General features: G+C 27.1%; 3 protein-coding genes across 4 annotated transcripts; 2 read left to right on the top strand and 1 right to left on the bottom strand.

Moving 5' to 3' along the window:
• The first annotated feature begins 2,635 nt into the window (after positions 1-2,635).
• On the top strand, positions 2,636-5,565 carry LOC134830357 (uncharacterized). Its single transcript, XM_063843810.1, has 3 exons — positions 2,636-2,775; positions 2,882-2,944; positions 3,007-5,565. Exons 2-3 carry the CDS (start codon positions 2,900-2,902, stop codon positions 5,323-5,325), a joined length of 2,364 nt encoding a protein of 787 aa, XP_063699880.1. The 5' UTR covers positions 2,636-2,775; positions 2,882-2,899; the 3' UTR covers positions 5,326-5,565.
• Positions 5,566-6,183: 618 nt separating this feature from the next.
• LOC134830715 (uncharacterized) lies at positions 6,184-8,321 on the bottom strand. Of its 2 annotated transcripts, none has more exons than XM_063844277.1 (3): positions 8,139-8,321; positions 8,026-8,081; positions 6,184-7,973 (listed from the first exon to the last, which is right to left on the bottom strand). In XM_063844277.1, exons 2-3 carry the CDS (start codon positions 8,033-8,035, stop codon positions 6,706-6,708), a joined length of 1,278 nt encoding a protein of 425 aa, XP_063700347.1. In that variant the 5' UTR covers positions 8,036-8,081; positions 8,139-8,321; the 3' UTR covers positions 6,184-6,705. The 2 variants fall into 2 exon arrangements, with proteins under 2 accessions (XP_063700347.1, XP_063700348.1); XM_063844278.1 differs by having other exon boundaries at positions 8,144-8,321.
• A 1,111-nt stretch (positions 8,322-9,432) lies between these two features.
• Positions 9,433-10,199, top strand: LOC134830400 (PHD finger-like domain-containing protein 5A). Its single transcript, XM_063843868.1, has 3 exons — positions 9,433-9,609; positions 9,678-9,868; positions 9,931-10,199. Exons 1-3 carry the CDS (start codon positions 9,558-9,560, stop codon positions 10,018-10,020), a joined length of 333 nt encoding a protein of 110 aa, XP_063699938.1. The 5' UTR covers positions 9,433-9,557; the 3' UTR covers positions 10,021-10,199.
• Positions 10,200-21,360: the final 11,161 nt, after the last annotated feature.

Raw genomic sequence — 21,360 nt, 5'->3', positions numbered from 1 at the left:
TAATCATTTTATAACTCAAAACTGCTTGAAACCAAATGGATTGAAATTTGTCAGAGGGCTCTAAATTATCATTTTAAATCATTTTATAACTCAAAACTGACCAAAAATTGAAACTGAAAAAAAAATTTTTCTTTGACATAGTTTTGTTTTAAAAACTAAATCAAGAGCAAAAAAACTGTGTCAAAAACTGTGTCAAAGCAATTTTTGTCAAATCTTGCTCCAAATGGATTGAAATTTGTCAGAGGGCTCTAATTTATCATTTTTAATAATTTTGTAACTCAAAACTGCAAAAAAATTGAAACTGAAAAAAATTTTTTCTTTGACATAGTTTTGTTTTAAAAACTAAATCAAGAGCAAAAAAACTGTGTCAAAAACTGTGTCAAAGCAATTTTTGTCAAATCTTGCTCCAAATGGATTGAAATTTGTCAGAGGGCTCTAATTTATCATTTTTAATCATTTTATAACTCAAAACTGCCAAAAAATTGAAACTGAAAAAAAAATTTTTCTTTGACATAGTTTTGTTTTAAAAACTAAATCAAGAGCAAAAAAACTGTGTCAAAAACTGTGTCAAAGCAATTTTTGTCAAATCTTGCTCCAAATGGATTGGAATTTGTCAGAGGGCTCTAATTTATCATTTTAAATCATTTTATAACTCAAAACTGACAAAAAATTGAAACTGAAAAAAAAATTTTTCTTTGACATAGTTTTGTTTTAAAAACTAAATCAAGAGCAAAAAAACTGTGTCAAAGCAATTTTTGTCAAATCTTGCTCCAAATGGATTGAAATTTGTCAGAGGGCTCTAAATTATCATTTTTAATCATTTTATAACTCAAAACTGCCAAAAAATTGAAACTGAAAAAAAAATTTTTCTTTGACATAGTTTTGTTTTAAAAACTAAATCAAGAGCAAAAAAACTGTGTCAAAAACTGTGTCAAAGCAATTTTTGTCAAATCTTGCTCCAAATGGATTGAAATTTGTCAGAGGGCTCTAATTTATCATTTTTAATCATTTTATAACTCAAAACTGCAAAAAAATTGAAACTGAAAAAAAATTTTTCTTTGACATAGTTTTGTTTTAAAAACTAAATCAAGAGCAAAAAAACTGTGTCAAAGCAAATGCAAAAAAATTAACAAAAATTCATCTTGCTCCAAATGGATTGAAATTTGTCAAAACTTATCATTTTTAATCATTTTATAACTCAAAACTAACAAAAAATTGAAACTGAAAAAAAATTTTTTCTTTGACATAGTTTTGTTTTAAAAACTAAATCAAGAGCAAAAAAACTGTGTCAAAGCAATTTTTGTCAAATCTTGCTCCAAATGGATTGAAATTTGTCAGAGGGCTCTAATTTATCATTTTTAATCATTTTATAACTCAAAACTGACAAAAAATTGAAACTGAAAAAAAATTTTTTCTTTGACATAGTTTTGTTTTAAAAACTAAATCAAGAGCAAAAAAACTGTGTCAAAAACTGTGTCAAAGCAATTTTTGTCAAATCTTGCTCCAAATGGATTGAAATTTGTCAGAGGGCTCTAATTTATCAAAAAAAATTAAATCATTTTATAACTCAAAACTGCCAAAAAATTGAAACTGAAAAAAAATTTTTCTTTGACATAGTTTTGTTTTAAAAACTAAATCAAGAGCAAAAAAACTGTGTCAAAAACTGTGTCAAAGCAATTTTTGTCAAATCTTGCTCCAAATGGATTGAAATTTGTCAGAGGGCTCTAATTTATCATTTTTAATCATTTTATAACTCAAAACTGCCAAAAAATTGAAACTGAAAAAAAAATTTTTCTTTGACATAGTTTTGTTTTAAAAACTAAATCAAGAGCAAAAAAACTGTGTCAAAAACTGTGTCAAAGCAATTTTTGTCAAATCTTGCTCCAAATGGATTGAAATTTGTCAGAGGGCTCTAAATTATCATTTTAAATCATTTTATAACTCAAAACTGCCAAAAAATTGAAACTGAAAAAAAAATTTTTCTTTGACATAGTTTTGTTTTAAAAACTAAATCAAGAGCAAAAAAACTGTGTCAAAGCAATTTTTGTCAAATCTTGCTCCAAATGGATTGAAATTTGTCAGAGGGCTCTAAATTATCATTTTAAATCATTTTACAACTCAAAACTGCCAAAAAATTGAAACTGAAAAAAAAATTTTTCTTTGACATAGTTTTGTTTTAAAAACTAAATCAAGAGCAAAAAACTGTGTCAAAAACTGTGTCAAAGCAATTTTTGTCAAATCTTGCTCCAAATGGATTGAAATTTGTCAGAGGGCTCTAAATTATCATTTTTAATCATTTTATAACTCAAAACTGCCAAAAAATTGAAACTGAAAAATAATTTTTTTAAGCTTAAGATTCATCAAAAATTACGGAAATTTGATATGAATGTCTTATTGATGGTTCTCAAGTTTGAAATTTGAAAAATAAAAATACGTAAAAAAATACGTAATTTTTATTTTGAAAGTCTTCTGAAATTCTAATTCTAAGAAAATGTGAAATTTTTTGAAATCTGAAACATTTTTGATATTTGTATCAACCTAACAAAAAAATTATCACTTTCATTTGCCTCAAATGCATACGTGATCTGAATTAGCAAAAAGCCAAATTGACTGCAACGGTTTCGCGAAAAAATTAATTACGCTCTACTTTAAAGTCAATTTTTGCGAATTTAATTGACTTTTCTCCAGATTTTTTCAACAAAAATCCCTTTAAATGATCTGTTGCACGTAAAAACTACAAAAATTCACACAAAAATTTCGGAAAATCCGTCAAATGTGAGTAAAAACTTGATGTTTTGGTTGCGTTGGCATCGCGCGAAAAATAAAAATTTTTCCCTCCAAACATTTTTCGATAAATTTTACTAAAATTTCGCATTTTCAGATCTTTTTCTCGGGGAGAATGAACAAAATTAACAACAGTTATGAGTCCAGTGATAGTTGTTTGGTAAGAAATCTCGTGAAAATGCTTAAAAATCCATTTATTAAAGTCATAAATTTTCCATGCAGTCATCCGGATCCGACACGACAGCTCCTCGTGAATTGAACAAAACTTTGGAGAAATTAAACTCCGGCAAGGCAACTGTCAATGAATTGCTGATACCCGCGACAATGGATGAAAATTTACCTCTTGACGACGAAAATGAGGAAATTGTTCGAAGCAGCGCGAGTCCCGAAGACGACGGAAGTCACGTTTCGCCCTTTAAATCGCTCAAAATTCATCCGGAAATGGCAAGTCCCGAAATCGAAAATCAAGATGTCAAAATTCGGGAATATCTGAACGCGCGTACAAGTGCAATCAAGTGCGACGTTGTCAATGAAGAGACCATCGCTGAACCAACTGTCGTGCCAAGCTTCAGCGGAAACACATCCGAACTGAGTTTTCAAGGAAAAATCGCGGATTTGTCAATTTTTGGACCAAAATCTCCCGAAGACCTGTTCGATGACTTTGACGATGAGGATTTCGGCGCCGAATGTGAGAAATCTGACACTTCTGCAAACACGAGTGGCTTAACGACAACATCTGGCACCGAAAATGACGACGATCCATTCCGAAAAATACTCACGAACGAGTCAAGACTGCTGAAACGCATGCAACGCTCGTTGCAAGGCGTTCTACCGCCGCCCTCCGTAACAACTTCGTCCAAAATTACGATCTCAGAGCTGCTCGAAAGGTATCACGCCAACTCAAAATTGACGGAATGCGAAAAAATCGATCACGAAACGAGTCTTTTTCAACCAAATTGCGATTTTGATGAAATTTCGAAAGCTGAATGGCCCGAATCCCGTAAAATTCGCAGTTTAGGAGTTTGTTACAATTTGTCCCGGAACACGGAAAAAATTGAAATGATTGCGTTGGATCTCGTTTCGCGTTATGTGGGTTGCGAGACAATTTCCAGCTACACGACGACCGTAAAATCGCCTCAAAGTACGAAAAAACGCGCGATGCGATCGAAAGCTGTGATGCAATCGCCCGGAAGACGTTTGAGCCATCTCGCGAGACGTCGAGCAATTTTCTCGTCGGCAAATTTGAAGCAAGGTGTGGGAGTTGCTACAGCTGCAAATCGACAAATTGTACTGAATCCCAAGGGAAGAGATCAAAAAAAGTTATTTTTGGGCGGAATAAAGGTTGGAAGGACTCCAAATAAGCGAAAAAATGGCACGCCAAGTAAACGAAAGACTCCGCGTTCGAGCAAGAAGAAGCGCGAAGTGATTGTGATCAAAAGTACTATCACGCGGGAACAATCCAAGCGTGCTTTGTTTCAAAGTCCCGCTCTAACGACCACAGAACCGCCCAAACCGACAGTTTCTGAAGATGTCGCCAAACGAGTTGAAAAGTCAAAACGCGCGCTTTTCTCTCCGGCGAAGAAATTGGATCGAAGTGCCTCATTTAACGGGAATTCCTTACGTTTGGCGGCTCTTTCGAGCGATTCAGGACGTTACAAGTCAATGAACAACTTGGATCAGGTGCTCGGAGGCAAGCGAAAACGTGTCGATGATGAAAATTCGACAGAAAATTGGTCAAAAATCCCTCGACTCTTGAATTCGTCGAATGCCGAGAACGAATGTCCTTCAAGTTCTTCCTCGCGAATCGTTAAAAGTCAAAGTTTTCATGTCGCAAGTCAACTATCGCACTCCCGCTCCTCACTTTATCGCTCCCAAACGGACATCAGCGACACGAAAAAGCTCTCGGAGCATCACAAACAGAAACTTCTATGGGCCGTCGCTACAGCGCTCAAAAACAAAAGCATCATCAGCTCGCATCCGGACTACAAGAAACACGCGTCGAACCTCACGCGCATCGTAAAAACCCTTTTCCTGCAACTCAGCGACGCCGATCCTCAAATCGCGAGTATTTCCAGCACGAGCGAGAAACTCAAACGCATCGCCAACAATCACGTCTTTTCCGTCATCAAGGGCATCTCGTACGACATCATTATCGCAAAGGAACGCGAACGCATCGAAAATTTGCGGCAATTCAAAAAACTCGAAGGATATGTGGCGCCTGACGAGTACAAAGCGGCGCAAAATTTCAATCGACGACATTCGACGCAAATTGATTCCGTTGAATCGTCGATTTTTAGTCAGTCTTTTAGTCAAATTAGCACGACGACGGGAAATCTGAGTCAAATGTCGAGTTTGAGTCAAATTCAGGCGGAATTGGCGGAAAATGTTGGAAAGACGAGTTCCTCGAAGAAAAATGGCGACAATTTTGCACTGAAGGAGAATCAAAGGTCGACGCAAAAGAGTCAAACGAAGCAAAAAATTCAAGCTGCTGGCACAGGAAATGTACTCAAAGCAAAGCGACAAATTTCATTCGATAATTGAGGATTGTAGATAGGATTTTTTTTTATTTTTGCAAAAAAAAAAACTGAAATAGCGGGTGATTTCTTTTAGTTCTTAATTTAACAAATTTTTAATTTTATTTTTTTTTCTTCTTGAAAGATGTCTCTAAAAAAATTTAGTCACTTTTCATAATTTTTAGTAAATTTGAAATTATATTAAAAAAATATTAATAACAAAAAAAATGTAAAATATTTCTTGAAATTATAAATAAATAATGTGTGATTTAAATATTTAAAAAAAAAATTGTTTTATTTTTCAAATTTTTTTTCTAAAAATTTTTTTTATAAATAGGTAGGTTTCAAGTTTTTTCAGATTTTAAAATACATTTTTCCGTAAAATTTTTTTTTTTTTATTTTTTTAAATTTAAATAATTTTTTATTATTTTATAGTTAATTAATTCTCAAAAATTTATTTAAAATAATTAAAAATTAACTGATTTAAATTAAAAATAATTTATTTTAAATTTGTTAACTTAGGCCGCTCCAAATGAAAATCAAAAATTAAGTCCAAAATTTTTGAAAGTAAAATGGGGGGGCAAAATAAAAAAAAATTTTGAAATACTTATTTTCATACAAAATGACAAAATTTTAGCAACTTTTGACCGTTGATTAACATTTTTGTTGTTTTTTAATAATTTTCTTTGAAATTTTCAAATTAAAAATTGATTTAAGATCATTTTAAGTTAAAAATTAAAATTTCATAAAAAAATAACTATCAAAAAAATTTGAAAAAAAATTCAGTAATTTTATGAAAAATATTTTTAGAGAAGAAAATTCAAGTTAAAATATGATTTTCAAAACAAAAATTAAAATTATTGAAAATTAAAAAAAAATTTTTTTAAAAATGTCTTGAAAAATTATAAAAAAACAACAAAAAACGATCAATTTTGATGAAATTTTTAACTTTTTTTTTATTTTGCCCTATTGGATTTTTGACTTTTTAAATGGGGCATCGGACTTTATTTTTGATTTTCATTTGGAGCGGCCTTAAATATTTTTTTTTAATTTTTTAAAATTTTAATAATTTATATTTTTTCTATAATTTTATCTTCTTTGTGATTTGAGGTTAAAAATTAAAAACAAAATATTATTTAACAAAAATTAATTTAGGTACATTAGCAGTAATTTATTTAAAATTTTTTAAATTAATTTTTTTTTATTTAATTGTTTTAAATCGTTTTTATGTTAAACTTGATTAAAAAAAGGAGGAGAAAACTCATTAAAATACTATTTTCAATGCAAAAATTACAAAAAATGAAAATTATTAAAAAAAAAATTAAATTTATGTTGTGCAATAAGAATTTTTTAATAAAAAAACTGCAGATTTAAAAACTATTTATTATAAATATTTTTTCATTTAATTTTAAATATCTGCTTCAATTTTATGAAAAGACAAAATATGACGATTTTCATCTAACAATTGCCGGAACTCTGGCTGGGTAATCAATTCTTCATAAAAATATGTTCCAATTTCAAGCTTCTTTGGGCGTTTAAATGCTTCAAGGCGCGCCATGAGTCTATCGAGAAATGCAAAATTTTCGTGAATGTGAAATGATGGAATATTGATTTTTTTTAAATTTTTCATATTCGTCATAAATTCCAAAAGTGCACTGGATGAAAACTCTGCATTGTTAAAAGCAACACATTCTAATCGATGTAAATTTTGTAATTTTTTCATTTCACTGTATGGCAAATCGTAATTTATCTCTAAAATCTTCAAAGTTGTCAACTCTGATAACGAATCTATATGTTCTGACAAATCAAAGTTTAACAAATGCAACTCCTCAATGTTGTTTTTGTCCCTTAATTTCTCTAACAAAGACAACATTTTTGTTGATTGCCTACGTGACGGATGGAAATCAAGATATAATTTTTTTAAGTTTGGTAATTTGCCAAGAAGATTGATCTTAATGTCTGAGTCTACTTGAAATCTCAAATCTTCAACATTTTTCAATTTTGCTACGATGAAGTTTATAACGTCATCATCAATGCACTTTTTTTGAATACATTCAATTTTTTTTAGTGTCAAGTTTTGCTCCAATATCTCTATAAAATCTTCGCTTTGAAGATAATCAATTCGAACTAAACTTATCGACTTCAAATTTCGAAAATGGGTGAGAAACTCGTCGTATTTTATGCAATCTTTCATCGACAAGTCTTCAAGTTGGCTCGAACTGCCCAAACATCTGCCTATATTGTCACGATATACGCCACCAATCAATGAAATGCTTCTCAAGCGTTTTGTCATGCGGGAAAATTCAAAACTGGTTTGCTTAAATTCAATTGAAAAACCCCTCAATTCTAAGGACTCCAATTTCGGGCAGAGTTGATCCAAAAGAAAGAAAATTACAGCGAGTGACATGTCAAAAAGTCTTTCCGAATCCAATGTAACCGACTTTAAATTTGGTCCCATAAACGTTAAAGCATCTCGGAAATTTTCCATATCCCATTTGACGTCGTCAATTTCATGAAGAAATTGAAAGTCGGGATATTTTTTTCGCAAGTCGTTTACCACAGTGCCCAGATGAGGAACTTCTAGAAGCAGCAAAAGTTCGTGTGGATGGAAGAACTTTAAAATGTCTCGCAGGCAATATTCGTTCAAAACTTTGAAGCGGTTTGATGTTCCGTCATCTGAAAATTTTTTTGATTTAAAAATTTGTTAAATTTCATGTAAGAAACTTACCATCCATCATAATTTTTACAGATTTTCTCAAGTTTGCAAGGTAAATCGGGAAAAATCTAAGGAAAAAAAAATTTTGTTATTTTAAAACTTTACAACAACAAATTTTTGTTTACATTACAAATTTAAATAATTAGTTTAATTTCAATATTTTTTACGAATTTTTTGAGTTTTCGAATATTCGAATACTTTGAGTTTTCGTTTTTCACTGATAATTAAGATTTTTCTTAAAAGTTTTTTTTTTTTAAATTTGATATATTTTGCTAAGCCGGCAATTTCACAACACTTAAAATGTGTAAATAAACGTTGATGTCAAAAAAATTTAAACGCATGGAAGGCAAGGCAGGAACAATGTTAGAAGATATTGCACATTGTTTTACACCTCATTTTGATAATTTATTTTTTTTTATATTTTTTAAAATTCAAAAAAATTTTTTAAATTTTTTTTAAACAAATTTTTTCGCTGTGACAAATATGGATAAAATATTTAATAATTAGATATTTTAAAGTTTTTTCGTTTGTTTTTCGTTTTAATTCTTATTTTATGACACTTCTCATGTCAAATTTGTATTTTCTTTAAGGAAACTTTAAAATTTCCTTCAAAAATGTAAATATAATTAAAAAAAAATTATCGAATTTTTTAAAAAACCATTAATTTCTTCTTGTTGAAAAATTTTGAAAATTTCAATTTTATGATTTTTTTTTTAATTTAAAATGATAATTAATAAAAATGAACTAAATTTCATTAAGTGCAAATTTTTTAAATCTGCCAAAAAAACTGCGACGATTATCAATTTGAACCAACTCAAAATCGGATTATGATTTTATTCAATTTTATAAGATTATTTTAAAGAGCCACTCAAAAAAATAACAAAATCTAATTCAGATGTTAATTTAGCATCTAAGAGATGTTTATTTGATCGCTGGCAACGTCAAATAAATACGTTAAGAAGTAAAACAAATTTTCCTCAAATGTTGATTATTTCCTTTGAAGGGCGTAAATTAAACTTTTTCAGCAATTAAATTAACCTACCTAAAGGTGTTTATGACATAAATTGAACATTTAAATAAGATTTTGTTAATAATTTCATTAATAATTTCAGTATTTTAAAATGTAAACAATCATTTCAAATTTTTAAGTCAATAACTGGCAACTCGGTTTTTTGAGGTGTTCGAAATTGGTGAAGTCGCACTTTTTTTCGTCGCACTTTTTTTGCGACTTTTGGGAAATTTGGTGGCGCGACGATAATATTTATAATTATTTATATTTTTTGGTTTTCAATTTACCTGTCGTCTACACAAAAAATCGCCAAACCTGCTAATTCAACCAAAAGCATAACAGCGCCAAAGTAAAATTTTCGAACTAAAAATGAGGCGCATAAAAATGTGACACTTTTACACACTGTACTCCTCATTCGTGTTCAACTAATCGCGAGCATCTCGTAAAATTCTCGTAAATTAATCAAAAATCGTGTCTTAAACTCGCTCAAATTCGCGTAAATTTGTCTGTAATCCATCGTTAACGTGTCAATCTTATGGCGAAACATCATCCCGACTTGATTTTTTGTCGAAAACAACCGGGAGTTGGTAAGTAAATTCCCGCCTTACGATTCCAATCGATTTCTGCCGGCGACCAAAACAATTTTTTTTTGCAGCCATCGGAAGATTGTGTGAAAAGTGTGACGGTAAATGTGTTATTTGTGATTCTTACGTGCGTCCCTGTACTCTCGTGCGGATTTGTGATGAATGTAATTACGGCTCGTATCAAGGGCGGTGCGTAATTTGCGGAGGACCCGGAGTTTCGGATGCTTACTACTGCAAAGAGTGCACTGTGCAGGAAAAAGACGTAAGTTTTTTCGAATTTCATCTCGTTCAAGCCTTGATTTAACGTAAAAATTCATCTTTTAGCGTGACGGTTGCCCGAAAATCGTAAATCTCGGAAGTTCCAAGACAGATTTGTTCTACGAACGCAAGAAATACGGATTTAAGCAAAGATAAGACTTTTTTAAGGTAAGCGTCACAACATTTTTCTACAACTTTCATCTAAATTTGGACCGGAATTCATCACAAAGGGATGTTTTTCTCACATTTTCCACACAACCATCGACTTTCGCCGCTTAAAAGGACAAAAATAGGTTAAGAAATTTATTAAAAATAATAAATGTAATTTATAGGAATTGAGTTTTGATCCAATTTGTATTAACAGTTGGACTTGAAGGCATCAAAAAGCCAAAAATGTGTCTCTTGTCGACTGTTTTTGGTGAAGAAATGAGGTAAAGCCTAAATTTAAGATAGATTTAAGGCGTGAATGATGAGCTGAGGATGATTTTTTGTGTTTATGATGAGTTTCTGAATGACTTTGGGAGTGAATGTTTCTTAAATTAAAATATTTTTGTATGATTTTGGAATTTTCAGTTATTTTGAGTAAGAATTTTAATTGTTTTCGGTAGAAGTTAAAATTTTTTTGTAGAATTTCAAGAAAATTGAATCTGTTTATTTGGGTTTCTTAAGATTTTTTGTGTTAATATCTCTAAAATATTTTTTTTTTTTTGTAAAATTTCAATAAATTTTAGGTTTTTTCAGGGATTTTCAGGTCAAAATGAAGGTAAAATCAGAAAAATTTTGCTTTATTTGTTCATAAAAAATTCAAACAAATTACTTTTCTTGCAGAAATTGTAATTTTTTGTATCTTGAGTCGCTTGACCAATAAGAAATTATGAATTTTTTATACAAATTTTGCATAATTATGAAAAAATTTGTGATATGAGAGTTCATAAAATGGATATATTTTGTTAAAAAAAATTATTTTTTAAAATTTTGACACCTGTCAATTTAAATTTTTTACCGTTAAATTTTTTTTTAAATTTATTGAAACATAAGACATACATTTTTTATAAAATTTTAAAATTTAACTTTTTTTTTTGTTAAAATTTATTTTTCCAAAAATTTTGACATCTGTCAATTTAAAAAAATTACCGTTAAATTTTTTTTATCAAAATTTGATAAAACGAAATAAAATTTCTTAAAACATTAAGATTTTTTCAGAAATTTCACTTTTTCATGTCAAGTAACAGGCAAGTAATCATCTCACTTAATGTCCTTTTGAATTATCGCCACTTTTTATATCCTTTTCCTCTTTTTATTTTTTTTCGCCGCGTGTTTTTCTCCTAACATATGTCATAAAAATAATTTGCATTCTCATCGTAACGCGAGAACGTCTTGACATCAAATTTGCGCCAATCATCATTACTTTTAGCACCGACCATTATCATAACGCACATTCACAACACTTGTAACCGTTTAGGCTCCAAGTCATAAAACTCGAGGCAAATGACAGAAAAAACGAGAGAGACAGTTAAAAGTTAATTAGGCACGTCGAAAAATTATCGTTTGGCAAAAAAAGACTTTTTTCATGAATTTTTGGGCGAATCCTTTTAATTCGAGAAAAAAAACCGAAAAGTTTATTTATTTGAAGAATCATTCAAATTTACTTCGAAATTTAATCAAACAAGAGAAAAATATTTTTATTTGTTGCCAAAGTTGCTCTTCCTCTTGCCATTCTTGGGGTTTACCGAAATTATTTGATGTCATGATACTTGTGGGGTTTCGTCTCGTCGCTCGTACGGCACAAAACTATTTTCTGAGGTAGAAAAGTTTAATAGACATTCGAAACCGACTCAGTTTATGTTTGATTGAAAGTTTTTCCTCTCTCTGGCAAAAACTTTTCAATTCGACGAGCGACGACAATTTTCGTGCAATTTGCATTACCTGGAATCACGTCAATTGCGAATTTCCGAAAGTACGTGAAAAATTGCCACAAAAATTCATCCTTCGATGAGTCTTTTGATGGTTTCGAAAGTTTTGCGACGAGACAGACAATTAATTGACTAACTAGTTGGGTTACTTTGCTCTGTGTAAAGTTATGAGGAGACGTGATAGAAATGTTTCTAACAAACTTTTAACGAAGGCTAATTTGTGGAATTTGATTTAAAAATTTAGTTTATTGCAAAATATTAACCAAAAATTATCAGAAATTCTTTGTAAGCGTATTTTTAGTTGAAATTTGTACTTGAACTGGCAAAAAAATTTTTTAAAGAAGAATTGATTGAAAAATTTTTTTAATTCATAAAATTCGTCTCAATATTTTTTGGAAGCAATAATGTTAAAATATTTTCTCAAAATTAATATTTTGGTTAATAAAAATAAAAAAAAGCTTGAAGTTTGAATTAAACGAATATTTTAAAAGTTTTGCTATAAGACCAAAAATTTTATTAAGATATATTTTTTATAATTTTTTATTAAAATAATTTTAATTTAATTAATTTTAAATTTATTTATTTTAAATAAATTAATTTACTAAATTTAAAAAAGGAATTTACTGCAAAAAAAACTTAAATTTAATATATATTTTTTCAATTTATTTATTTTTATAAATAAATTTTATAGTTTATTAAATAATTATTATTTTATTTTTATTGTATTTAATTAAATTTTATTTCTTAATTAAAAAAAATTATTTAAAAATTAAGAAAAATTGTAAAAATTCTTTCAATTTTATTTTTTTTTAAATTTGATTTAAATTTTTTACAATTTTTTTTTAAATAAATTCTTATAAAAGACTCAAAATAAAAAAAAAATAAATAATAAAAAATAAAAAATATTTTTTTTCTTCCAAATTATATTACAAATTTTTAGTATTCGAAAATTAAATAAATTTATTTTTTTTAAATTTTTCTCAAATTATCTTCAATGAACCCCATAACAACTTACATTCTAAAATTTTATTTTTTTGAATAAAAATACAGTTACACATAATTTAATATCTCAATTTAATGAAAAGTTGAGAACCCCTCTAAAAATATGTTTCAAAATGAAATTTTTGTGCCGGCTTCCTCAACTTTTATCTTTATCTCTCTCCGAAACATTTCTGAATGAACAGACAAAAAGTCAAAAGGCAAAGTTTCATCAACTCACACAAACATAGAAAAAGTTTCCTTTTTTTCTACCGAAATCACTATTATGCTGAAGTTAAGCTGCTCTCATCTGTCCTCTGTGAGAATTTCTATCTATGGCTTTTGTGTATTTGCGGAAAAGACAAAAATTATAAATGAATGGCTTTTGAAATCCATTCGTGCGTGTATTTTGCCAAAATCAAATCCGAAAACTTACCTTTAATATCGTGGCGGTACGAAGCAAAAAAAAAAAGAAGAAAAAAAAACAGAAAATTATTTTCCACATGGACAATCCAATATTCTGCTGACAATAGTTGCCTACGACGACGACGAGGGATTTGGTTAAATGAACAAGTCCCTGTGTAATGTAAGTGTTTTAATTACAAGAATGTTCGTGCAGTTGTGTCTCATATTTCCATGAAAATTTGCTTTAAATGACCAATAAGGGTGAGGTAATTTTAAAAAGTTGTTTCGATTTTTAAAGAATTTTAAGTAGAAAAAGATTTATATATAAAAAAATTAACAATTTTAAAAAAATTGACAGCTTGAATTAGCAGAAAAGCGATTTCCAAATTTTTAACGTTCATGTTTTGAATTGACGTTTAAAAAAATTTTGACTTAAAATTTTTTAAAATATTATTTAAATACTCAATTGAAAATTAATTTAATTTAATTAATAAATTTTAATTTATTTCATTTTAATTTTAATTTCATTTTAATTTATTTTAATTAATTAATAAATTTTAATTTAATTTAATTTAGTGAAAAGATTTTTTTTTGTTAAATTTAAATTCATCAATTTTTGAACTAAAATATTTCTATAATTTTTATTTTGATTTTCGAAAATTTATTTTTTGGATTAAACTTTAAAAAAATAAAAAAAAAATATTTTGGTATTTTTAAATAAAATTTTAAAATTTATTTTAGTAAAAAAAAAATTAAACTGTTGAAAATTTTGGTTTGAAAAAATTTTTTTGGGAAAGGAAAATTAAAAAAAAAATTTTTTCAAATATGTCACATTGTTAATAATTCAAATGTCCTTAATGCATTTATTTTCTATTATTATTATTATTATTGGTAACGATTTTGCTAGTTTTACTAAATGAAACGGAATTTTACGACACATGGAATTTCACACAGCACAAAAAAAGCCATATAAATTTTGATTAAACTTTATTTTGAGAACAAACCACAGAACAGAACGCAAGGAGACTTTTTGCATGTGACGCTCAATGTTTGGGGTGTGTAACTGCATGCCGCAGCAGTAATACTCTCAGTACGAAAAAAAATTGCATTTATATCTGTAACCTCTATCTATCTCTCTCTCCGCACATTATTCATTATCCAACTATTCAATTTAAAATTGCTTGCTATTTTATTCTTTGTGCATATGTGACTCTTAAAACTCGTGCAACGGCTTGGCATGGCATGAATGGGCTTTGCATTCGAATGTGTGTGTGTGTGTGCGGTGTTGAAATAGTTTTTCGATTAGGAATTAGAAAAAAAAAGTTTTTTTTTCTGCTCATCGTACGTGAGTACGTGTTTTTCATGTTTTCTTGCTTTGCTTGGATTTTCCTTTGAAATGCTATTCATGCATTTGATGACACACGGGAGACACGATTGCAACATAAAAGTTGGGAGTTTGAGTCTGTTTGGGATGCGGTTTTACCGGTTTTTATAAATTTTTGAAATTTTTGATTTTTTTTTTATTTTTTAAAGAATTATGCCGATTTGGGAGCTTTTATTTAAATAATTTCAGGAGAAATGTACAAAAATTTTTAATGAACTTTGGAAATAATTTTTTATAAATTTTATAAATGCTTAATTTTTTAACAAAAAAAAAAAAAATTAAATAAATTAATTTATATTAAAAAAATTCAAAAATAATTCAATAATAAAAAAATATTTCTTAATTAACTTAAAGTTTTAAATAAATCAAATTAATTTATTAATTTTTTTAAACTAATTTAAATTTTCTTAAATATTTTATTTTAAAATATTTTTTAAATTATTTTTGTCTTTAATTTGATAAAAAATGAGAAAAATTTATAATTTAAAATTTTTAATTAAAATATTTAAAAAAAATTAATTTTTTGTATATTTAATAAGAAATTCTAAGCATACAATTTACAAGTCAAAATTTTAAATTAATTAAATTATTGTTTTAGCAACATATTTTGCAATTTTTTTTTTGAATATTTATTTTAAATTTTTTGCCAAAATTCTTTTATTTTACAATTTTTCTCTCTAAAATTGAATTTTAATAATTAAATTTAATAAAATTTTTGCAGTTCAAAAATATTTTTTTAAATAATTAAAATTAATTTTTTTTAAATATTTTAATTAAAGATTTTTAATTATAAATTTTTTCATTTTTTATCAAATTAAAGACAAAAATAATTTAAAAAATATTTTAAAATAAAATATTTAAAAAAAAAATTTTGAAAATTTGCTTTAAAATCGATCTTTCGGTTTTTAAAAATCCATTAATTTCTCATCCTGCCATCTTTTGTTCGCATCGAATGCTAAACTAGAAGGCGGTAATATAACTTAAAGGATAATATAGACACACAAGTGACCACTGAATTGATATTCTATTAGATTTTAAATTGAATAAAAACATGATATACAAATAAATGTTCGAGTTAATTCTCTGAATCAGTCAACTATTGTGCTTAAAAAATATAAAGTTCAAAGAGAAGTTGACCACTTTTGATCATTGGCCTCACAAAAGTATCAAAAATATCGAATTTCCTTTAAACGTTGCTTGTTACGAGATACAAAAAGTAAAATAATTAATTGAAAAATCATTTAATTTGAAATTTTATCCTTTTTTCTTTGGATTTTCAATTTAAAAAATTTTTTAAACCGAACATTTTAAACGATTTTTATTATAACAGTTATTACCACTTATTTTATTTTTCATTTCATCTTGTAAAACATACAAAAATGTTGTTAAGCTTCACTTTTTCTGCAAATGTACGCGTCGAGAGGAGGACAACATGCATTGAATAAGTAATTAAATAACAAGCAAAGGAGAGAAAAAGGAACGTTAAACTAACTGTTGAACCGGAAAAAACGTAATATTTTATGTGAAAAGAGAGTTGAAGAGAGAGACAGAGAAAAAAGACGAGGAAATGAGAAAATGAAATACTACCAATGCAAGTGCTTGATTATGCAATTTATTTTCATTTTTGCGCAACGACTAACTATAAAAATGCGATGATGAAATGCTATCATTGTTCCAATGTTCAACAATCGCAATTTTTTCCGCGTTGTCGTCGTGCACTTTGTTAAGGAAGCCACTTAATATTCACAATCTTACTTCGTTTTTGCGACATAAAAAAAAATCGTAAAAGGACTTTGTTCTGAAGTGTTTGGAATGCGATCGCGTAATTTTTATTAGAGAATGTTGTAAAATTAGCTTTTGAGTAATTTTTGTTGGAGTTTTTTTTTAAAAAAAATTTTAGATTTTCGAAATTTTTTTTATTTTCGAAATTAGTTCTGCTCAGATTTTCGAAAAAATGGTTGAAATTTTTTCTCAAATTTTCGAAATAGTTTCTTAATCTTCTATAAATTAAAATTTAATTCTTAAATTTTTCAAAAATAATTCATTAACATTTTCGAAAGTTGTTCGAAAAATTTATTTAAATGTTAAATTTAATTATTTTTACTTTTCAAATTTTCGAAAATAACTTAGAATTTTCGAAATTAAATTTTTTTGACAAACATTTTTAAATAATTTCTTTTAAAATTATTTCCAATTATTCCATGACAACTAACGCGATGCGATGTCGACAACAATATTCCTTGTTATAAATTAAGGGATGTCTGAACTCATTTCGCTTCAAAAAAAAAAAAAAAAATAGACTTGATGAAAAATGATGGCAAGTGGCATTGTCTTTTATTACCTAAGATATTCTAATTATTTCGAGATGAAAACTCCTCCTTTGTGAATCGCAAAGAACGAAACCTTCCTTTGTCTCGCAGAATATTTCGCAAACTATTTCTTGACAATGGAATTCTTTTTTCTGCTCCTTTATGCATTGAAGCTCTTGTAAAGAGACATTATTCTGATTAATTTTTCATTCACTCGACCTTCCATGCATGTCTCGAACTCACGAGATCCGAACAAAAATAACCAAAAAATATGACTAACCAAAAAAAATTCCCAATTACAATCTTTTGTCTTCGGCCTGAAAGGGAAAAAGTTGCTTGCCAAGCACATTACTTGTAACTTTTTCATCAATTTTCCTCCGCAGAATAATAACAATCATCGTGATGATGATGATGGAAAGCAAGCAAAAAAGTTACTAATAATAATAGGAAGAAGGAGAAACAAAAAAAAAGTTAGAGTTAGAAGAGCAAAAAAAAAAAAAAAAAAACAAGAAAGAAAGAAAAAATTGTGTCACATCATTTTTTGTCCATTATGTAATTTGTTCGTTATTATCTCAGATGTCATTGGAAATTAAGGGGGACTCGAAGAATAATCGTAACAATAGAGACGATGTTGATAAAAATAAAAATAATGACGCGAGCAGGAAAAGAACTGCGTAACTGGGGCATCGAGACATTGTTGTAATGATGATGGGGATAAAAATGGGGAAAAATTAGTGTAAAAGTTTTATTTTTTCACGTTTCGTCTTTTGTTTAGAGCATAAAAGATGTTTTTATGACGGAATTGTGAAAAGTTTTCAATATGCCTCCGTTAAGATATGAAAAAAAAAACAAAAAGATTATTTTTCGTGTCATAAAAAATAATAAAAAATTTTTTAATTTTTATTTTTTTTATTTTATTAATTTTTTAATTTTTTTTTTAATTTTTATTTATTTTTTTTAAAGTATTAATTAATAAAATTAATTAATTAAAAATAAAAAAAATTATTTAAAAAAAAATATTTTTTTTTAAATTAAAATTATTTTTTTTAAATATTCAATAAATAAATTATTAAAAAAAATAAATTAATTAAAATAATATTTTTGTTTTGTTAAAAAAAAAAATTAAGTTAATTTTCATAAAATATATAAATTAATAAAAAAATATTAAAAAAAAATTTCAAATAAATTTCATGAAAAATCTCTCAAAGCCTCTCAGGAGTCTTCATCTCACACTTTCTCATTGACTGATATAAAATGACGCGTCAACAGAAAACAAGGAAAATAACTTTCTCCAAAATGATAAATGTGTTTTCGCCATAAAAATTGTAAACAGATAATAAAAATAAATGGCACATTGATTCGGTTTATGTTTATTCACTCGTGGCTTGTTCGTGTAATAAAATAAAAACTTGACTTTGACTTGATATGAATAAATATGGCAATAAATTACAAAACATTTTCCGAAGAGAGAAAAAAAAACAACTTTTTCGTAAATAAATATTCAATTCATTATACCAAGCGGAAGAAAATGAGTCACGAGTGTTAAACAAACAAAATAAAAATGGCCATCCTAAATTCCCAAACACACATAATTGTTTACTTCGTGTTGTTTTTTTCTTCTTGTGTTTTTAAGCTTTTTTTTCTACATGTTTGATGAAGAAGGAACGGAAAATATTTACTGTTTACTTACTTGTGAGCATCCAGTTACCGTTTCAGGGGTGTAGAAAAGTGAAAATTTGTTTGAAAAGAAATTTTTTAATTTTGGCGCCATTTTTTAGATTGGATCTTTTAAGATATAGTTTTAAAAAATTTTTTGAACTAAGCTTAAAATAAGAAATATATGTTGGATATAATAATAATTTTTTAATAAACTTTTAAGTTTTTGATCATTTTTATGCTTGGCATTTATAAATAATTTTCGCGCCGTTTTTTTGATCTTTTAAAATATTAGATCCTTTAATATTTAGATAAAAAAATAGATTTTAAATAAATATATTTAATATAATTTGTTTAAAATTAAGGAAATTCATCATTTGTAAAGTTTTTGAATTATTTGGCGCCTTTTTTAAGTTTTTATGAATTTCGCGCCTTTTTCAAGATCTTTGCTTTTCAAAGATTTTTTTGCTTTTAATTTGCATATATAACAGTTTTAAATACATATTTTACAAAAATTATTTGAAATCAGTACAAAATTAAAAGAAATGATCATATTTGAGTTAAAAAAATTGGCGCCATTTTTAAAAAAAAAGGCGCGAAAATGATGTTTACGCCTCTGTTTAATTTCAGTAGTTTCTTCGTCGCTATATTTTTACATTGCCTGCCTTCGCCATCCCTCGAACCGACAATTTCTTATATATGGGCATATTTTTGTTTGCCTAACTTTGATTGTTTGTCTAATCCAATTATTCTTATATCTTTTATCGACTGTACGTGAGTGATTTTCCTCTACGTGCATCTGTATGACCGGAGAAAAGTCTAATAATTTTTGTGTAAACATGACTAAAGATTATGTTAAGGTATCGCCATATCATGATAAATGTAAGTAACGGAGTGCGTGTGCGTTATTATTATTGTTATGAAGTTGCTCTGCCATGCCTTATCTTTTACTCACCTGAAGCGTCAAAGATTTGCCTCGTTCTCGTCTCGTACACAGAGAGAAGAGATTAATTTTTGCCTGACCCATGGATATAATAAAGGATTTGAATATAAATTATACACGTAGGAAAGTTAAGAGGGATAAAGTTTGTTGCCTACTTTACGTTACTTATTATGATGTTGGAGAGCAAACGAGAAGATGTATGAGGAGGAAATCACGCTTGTATTTATTAAATTGCTGCCATGTCCCGTGTTTCCGTATTCACTTTTTGGCATTTATCGTGAAGGCAGAACTCGAGTACGTGGTCTCCGGGAGATAAAGTGCTTCTTGTTTGACGTGTGTGTTGGGAGTTAATGGTGCGATGAATTGTTTGTGAGAACTTTTGATGAAGATTGCGGATGGAAAAGTACAAGGCGTCTCCTTTAGTCTTTGGAGAGTTGGGGAAATTTTATTAAGAAGTTTTACGAAATTAAATATTTTTCATGAATTACTTATTAATTTGTTTGTTTATTTGTCGATAACTTCTTCTTCTTGCTAAGTCCCCAAGGAACGAGAATTTTCAGTAAATAATCGAATAACATAACAAATTGATAGAAAATTGTTACTTTCTGTGATGAATTTTGCAAGTTTTTTGAAAAATAATAAATAGGGTTTAAAAAAATTTAAAAAATTAAAATTAAATTATTTTTTTGGAAATTTATCAAATTAGGCTCATTTTTTTAAATTTATTTTTATAAAAAATAATTTTTTTAAATTTTTAAAATTTTTTAATAAATTAATATTTTTTTAAATTAAATTTTTAAATTAACTGTTTATTTTTTTATTACATAAATTCTATTTTTTTAGAAAAAAAAAATAAATTAATTTTGTTCCAAAAATAATATTTTAAAAAATTTCTATCTAAAGAAAGTAAAATTCATGAAATAAAAAAAATAAAATTGAGTTAAAATTAATAATTAAATTAAATTAAATTAAATTAAAAATTAAAATTAATTTTTTTTTAAATTTATGAAATTAAAAATTAGGCTTATTTTTTAAATTTATTTTTATAAAAAATAATTTTTTAAAATTTTTGAATAAATTAATATTTTTTAAATTAAATTTTAAAATTAACTGTCTATTTTTTTATTATAAAAATTTTATTTTTTAGAAAAAAAATTTTTTTTTTAATTAAATAAAATTTTAAAATATTTTTTAAAATTTCTTAAGAAAAGTAAAATTCATGAAATAAAAAAAAATATTTTAAAATTATTAATTAATTAAAAATTAATTAATATTATATTTTATAAAATAAAAAAAAAATATAAAGGAAAATAAATAATTAATTATTTTTTAAAAAATTTTCAATTAATTAACAACTTTAACTCAATTTTATTTTTTTTTATTTCATGAATTTTACTTTTCTTTAGAAAAAAAAAATTAAAATCATTTTATCATCTTTTAAAACTTCCCACGTAAAATTACAATGTCACTTTTCTCGACTTTATTTCTTAATTAAACTTATCGCATTAGAACAATTACCTTCTTGTTCTTCATCTTCTTGCATTTTCATCTCGTTAGGAAATCTCATGCATAATAAAATAATTATAAAATGATTTGCTTTAAAATAGCTACGCTAAACTCTTTTTAAAGCTCATTAATTCCAACGCGCATCAATCATTGTTGCACTTTTCGAAGAACATCTCTCGCATCGAGACTTGAAGATTTGATTAATTATCGTACTTTTGGTGTGGATCATCATTATTTGTTTTCTTTGTTAAATGATGCAAGGAAGGCATGATAGATGTACCGAATAATTTTATGTTTTATTTCATTTCATCTCTAAACACGCCTCGCCGGGACTTGTGTGTGTGTAAACATTAAATAAATTTAAGTACTCGATCGACTTTTTCAATTGCACGAAAATTTTAT

The sequence above is a fragment of the Culicoides brevitarsis genome, chromosome 2 (assembly GCF_036172545.1).
Source record: "Culicoides brevitarsis isolate CSIRO-B50_1 chromosome 2, AGI_CSIRO_Cbre_v1, whole genome shotgun sequence".
Taxonomy (NCBI): domain Eukaryota; kingdom Metazoa; phylum Arthropoda; class Insecta; order Diptera; family Ceratopogonidae; genus Culicoides; species Culicoides brevitarsis.
This window is presented reverse-complemented; position numbering and strand designations above follow the sequence as displayed.

Excerpts from the sequence above, each read along its gene's own strand:
- LOC134830357 (XM_063843810.1), top strand. The coding sequence starts at position 2,900 with ATGAACAAAATTAACAACAGTTATGAGTCCAGTGATAGTTGTTTG. Across the intron at positions 2,945-3,006 it reads AGTCCAGTGATAGTTGTTTG|TCATCCGGATCCGACACGAC; the intron begins GTAAGAAATCTC and ends TTTTCCATGCAG.
- LOC134830400 (XM_063843868.1), top strand. The coding sequence starts at position 9,558 with ATGGCGAAACATCATCCCGACTTGATTTTTTGTCGAAAACAACCGGGA. Across the intron at positions 9,610-9,677 it reads TCGAAAACAACCGGGAGTTG|CCATCGGAAGATTGTGTGAA; the intron begins GTAAGTAAATTC and ends TTTTTTTTGCAG. Across the intron at positions 9,869-9,930 it reads GCACTGTGCAGGAAAAAGAC|CGTGACGGTTGCCCGAAAAT; the intron begins GTAAGTTTTTTC and ends TTCATCTTTTAG.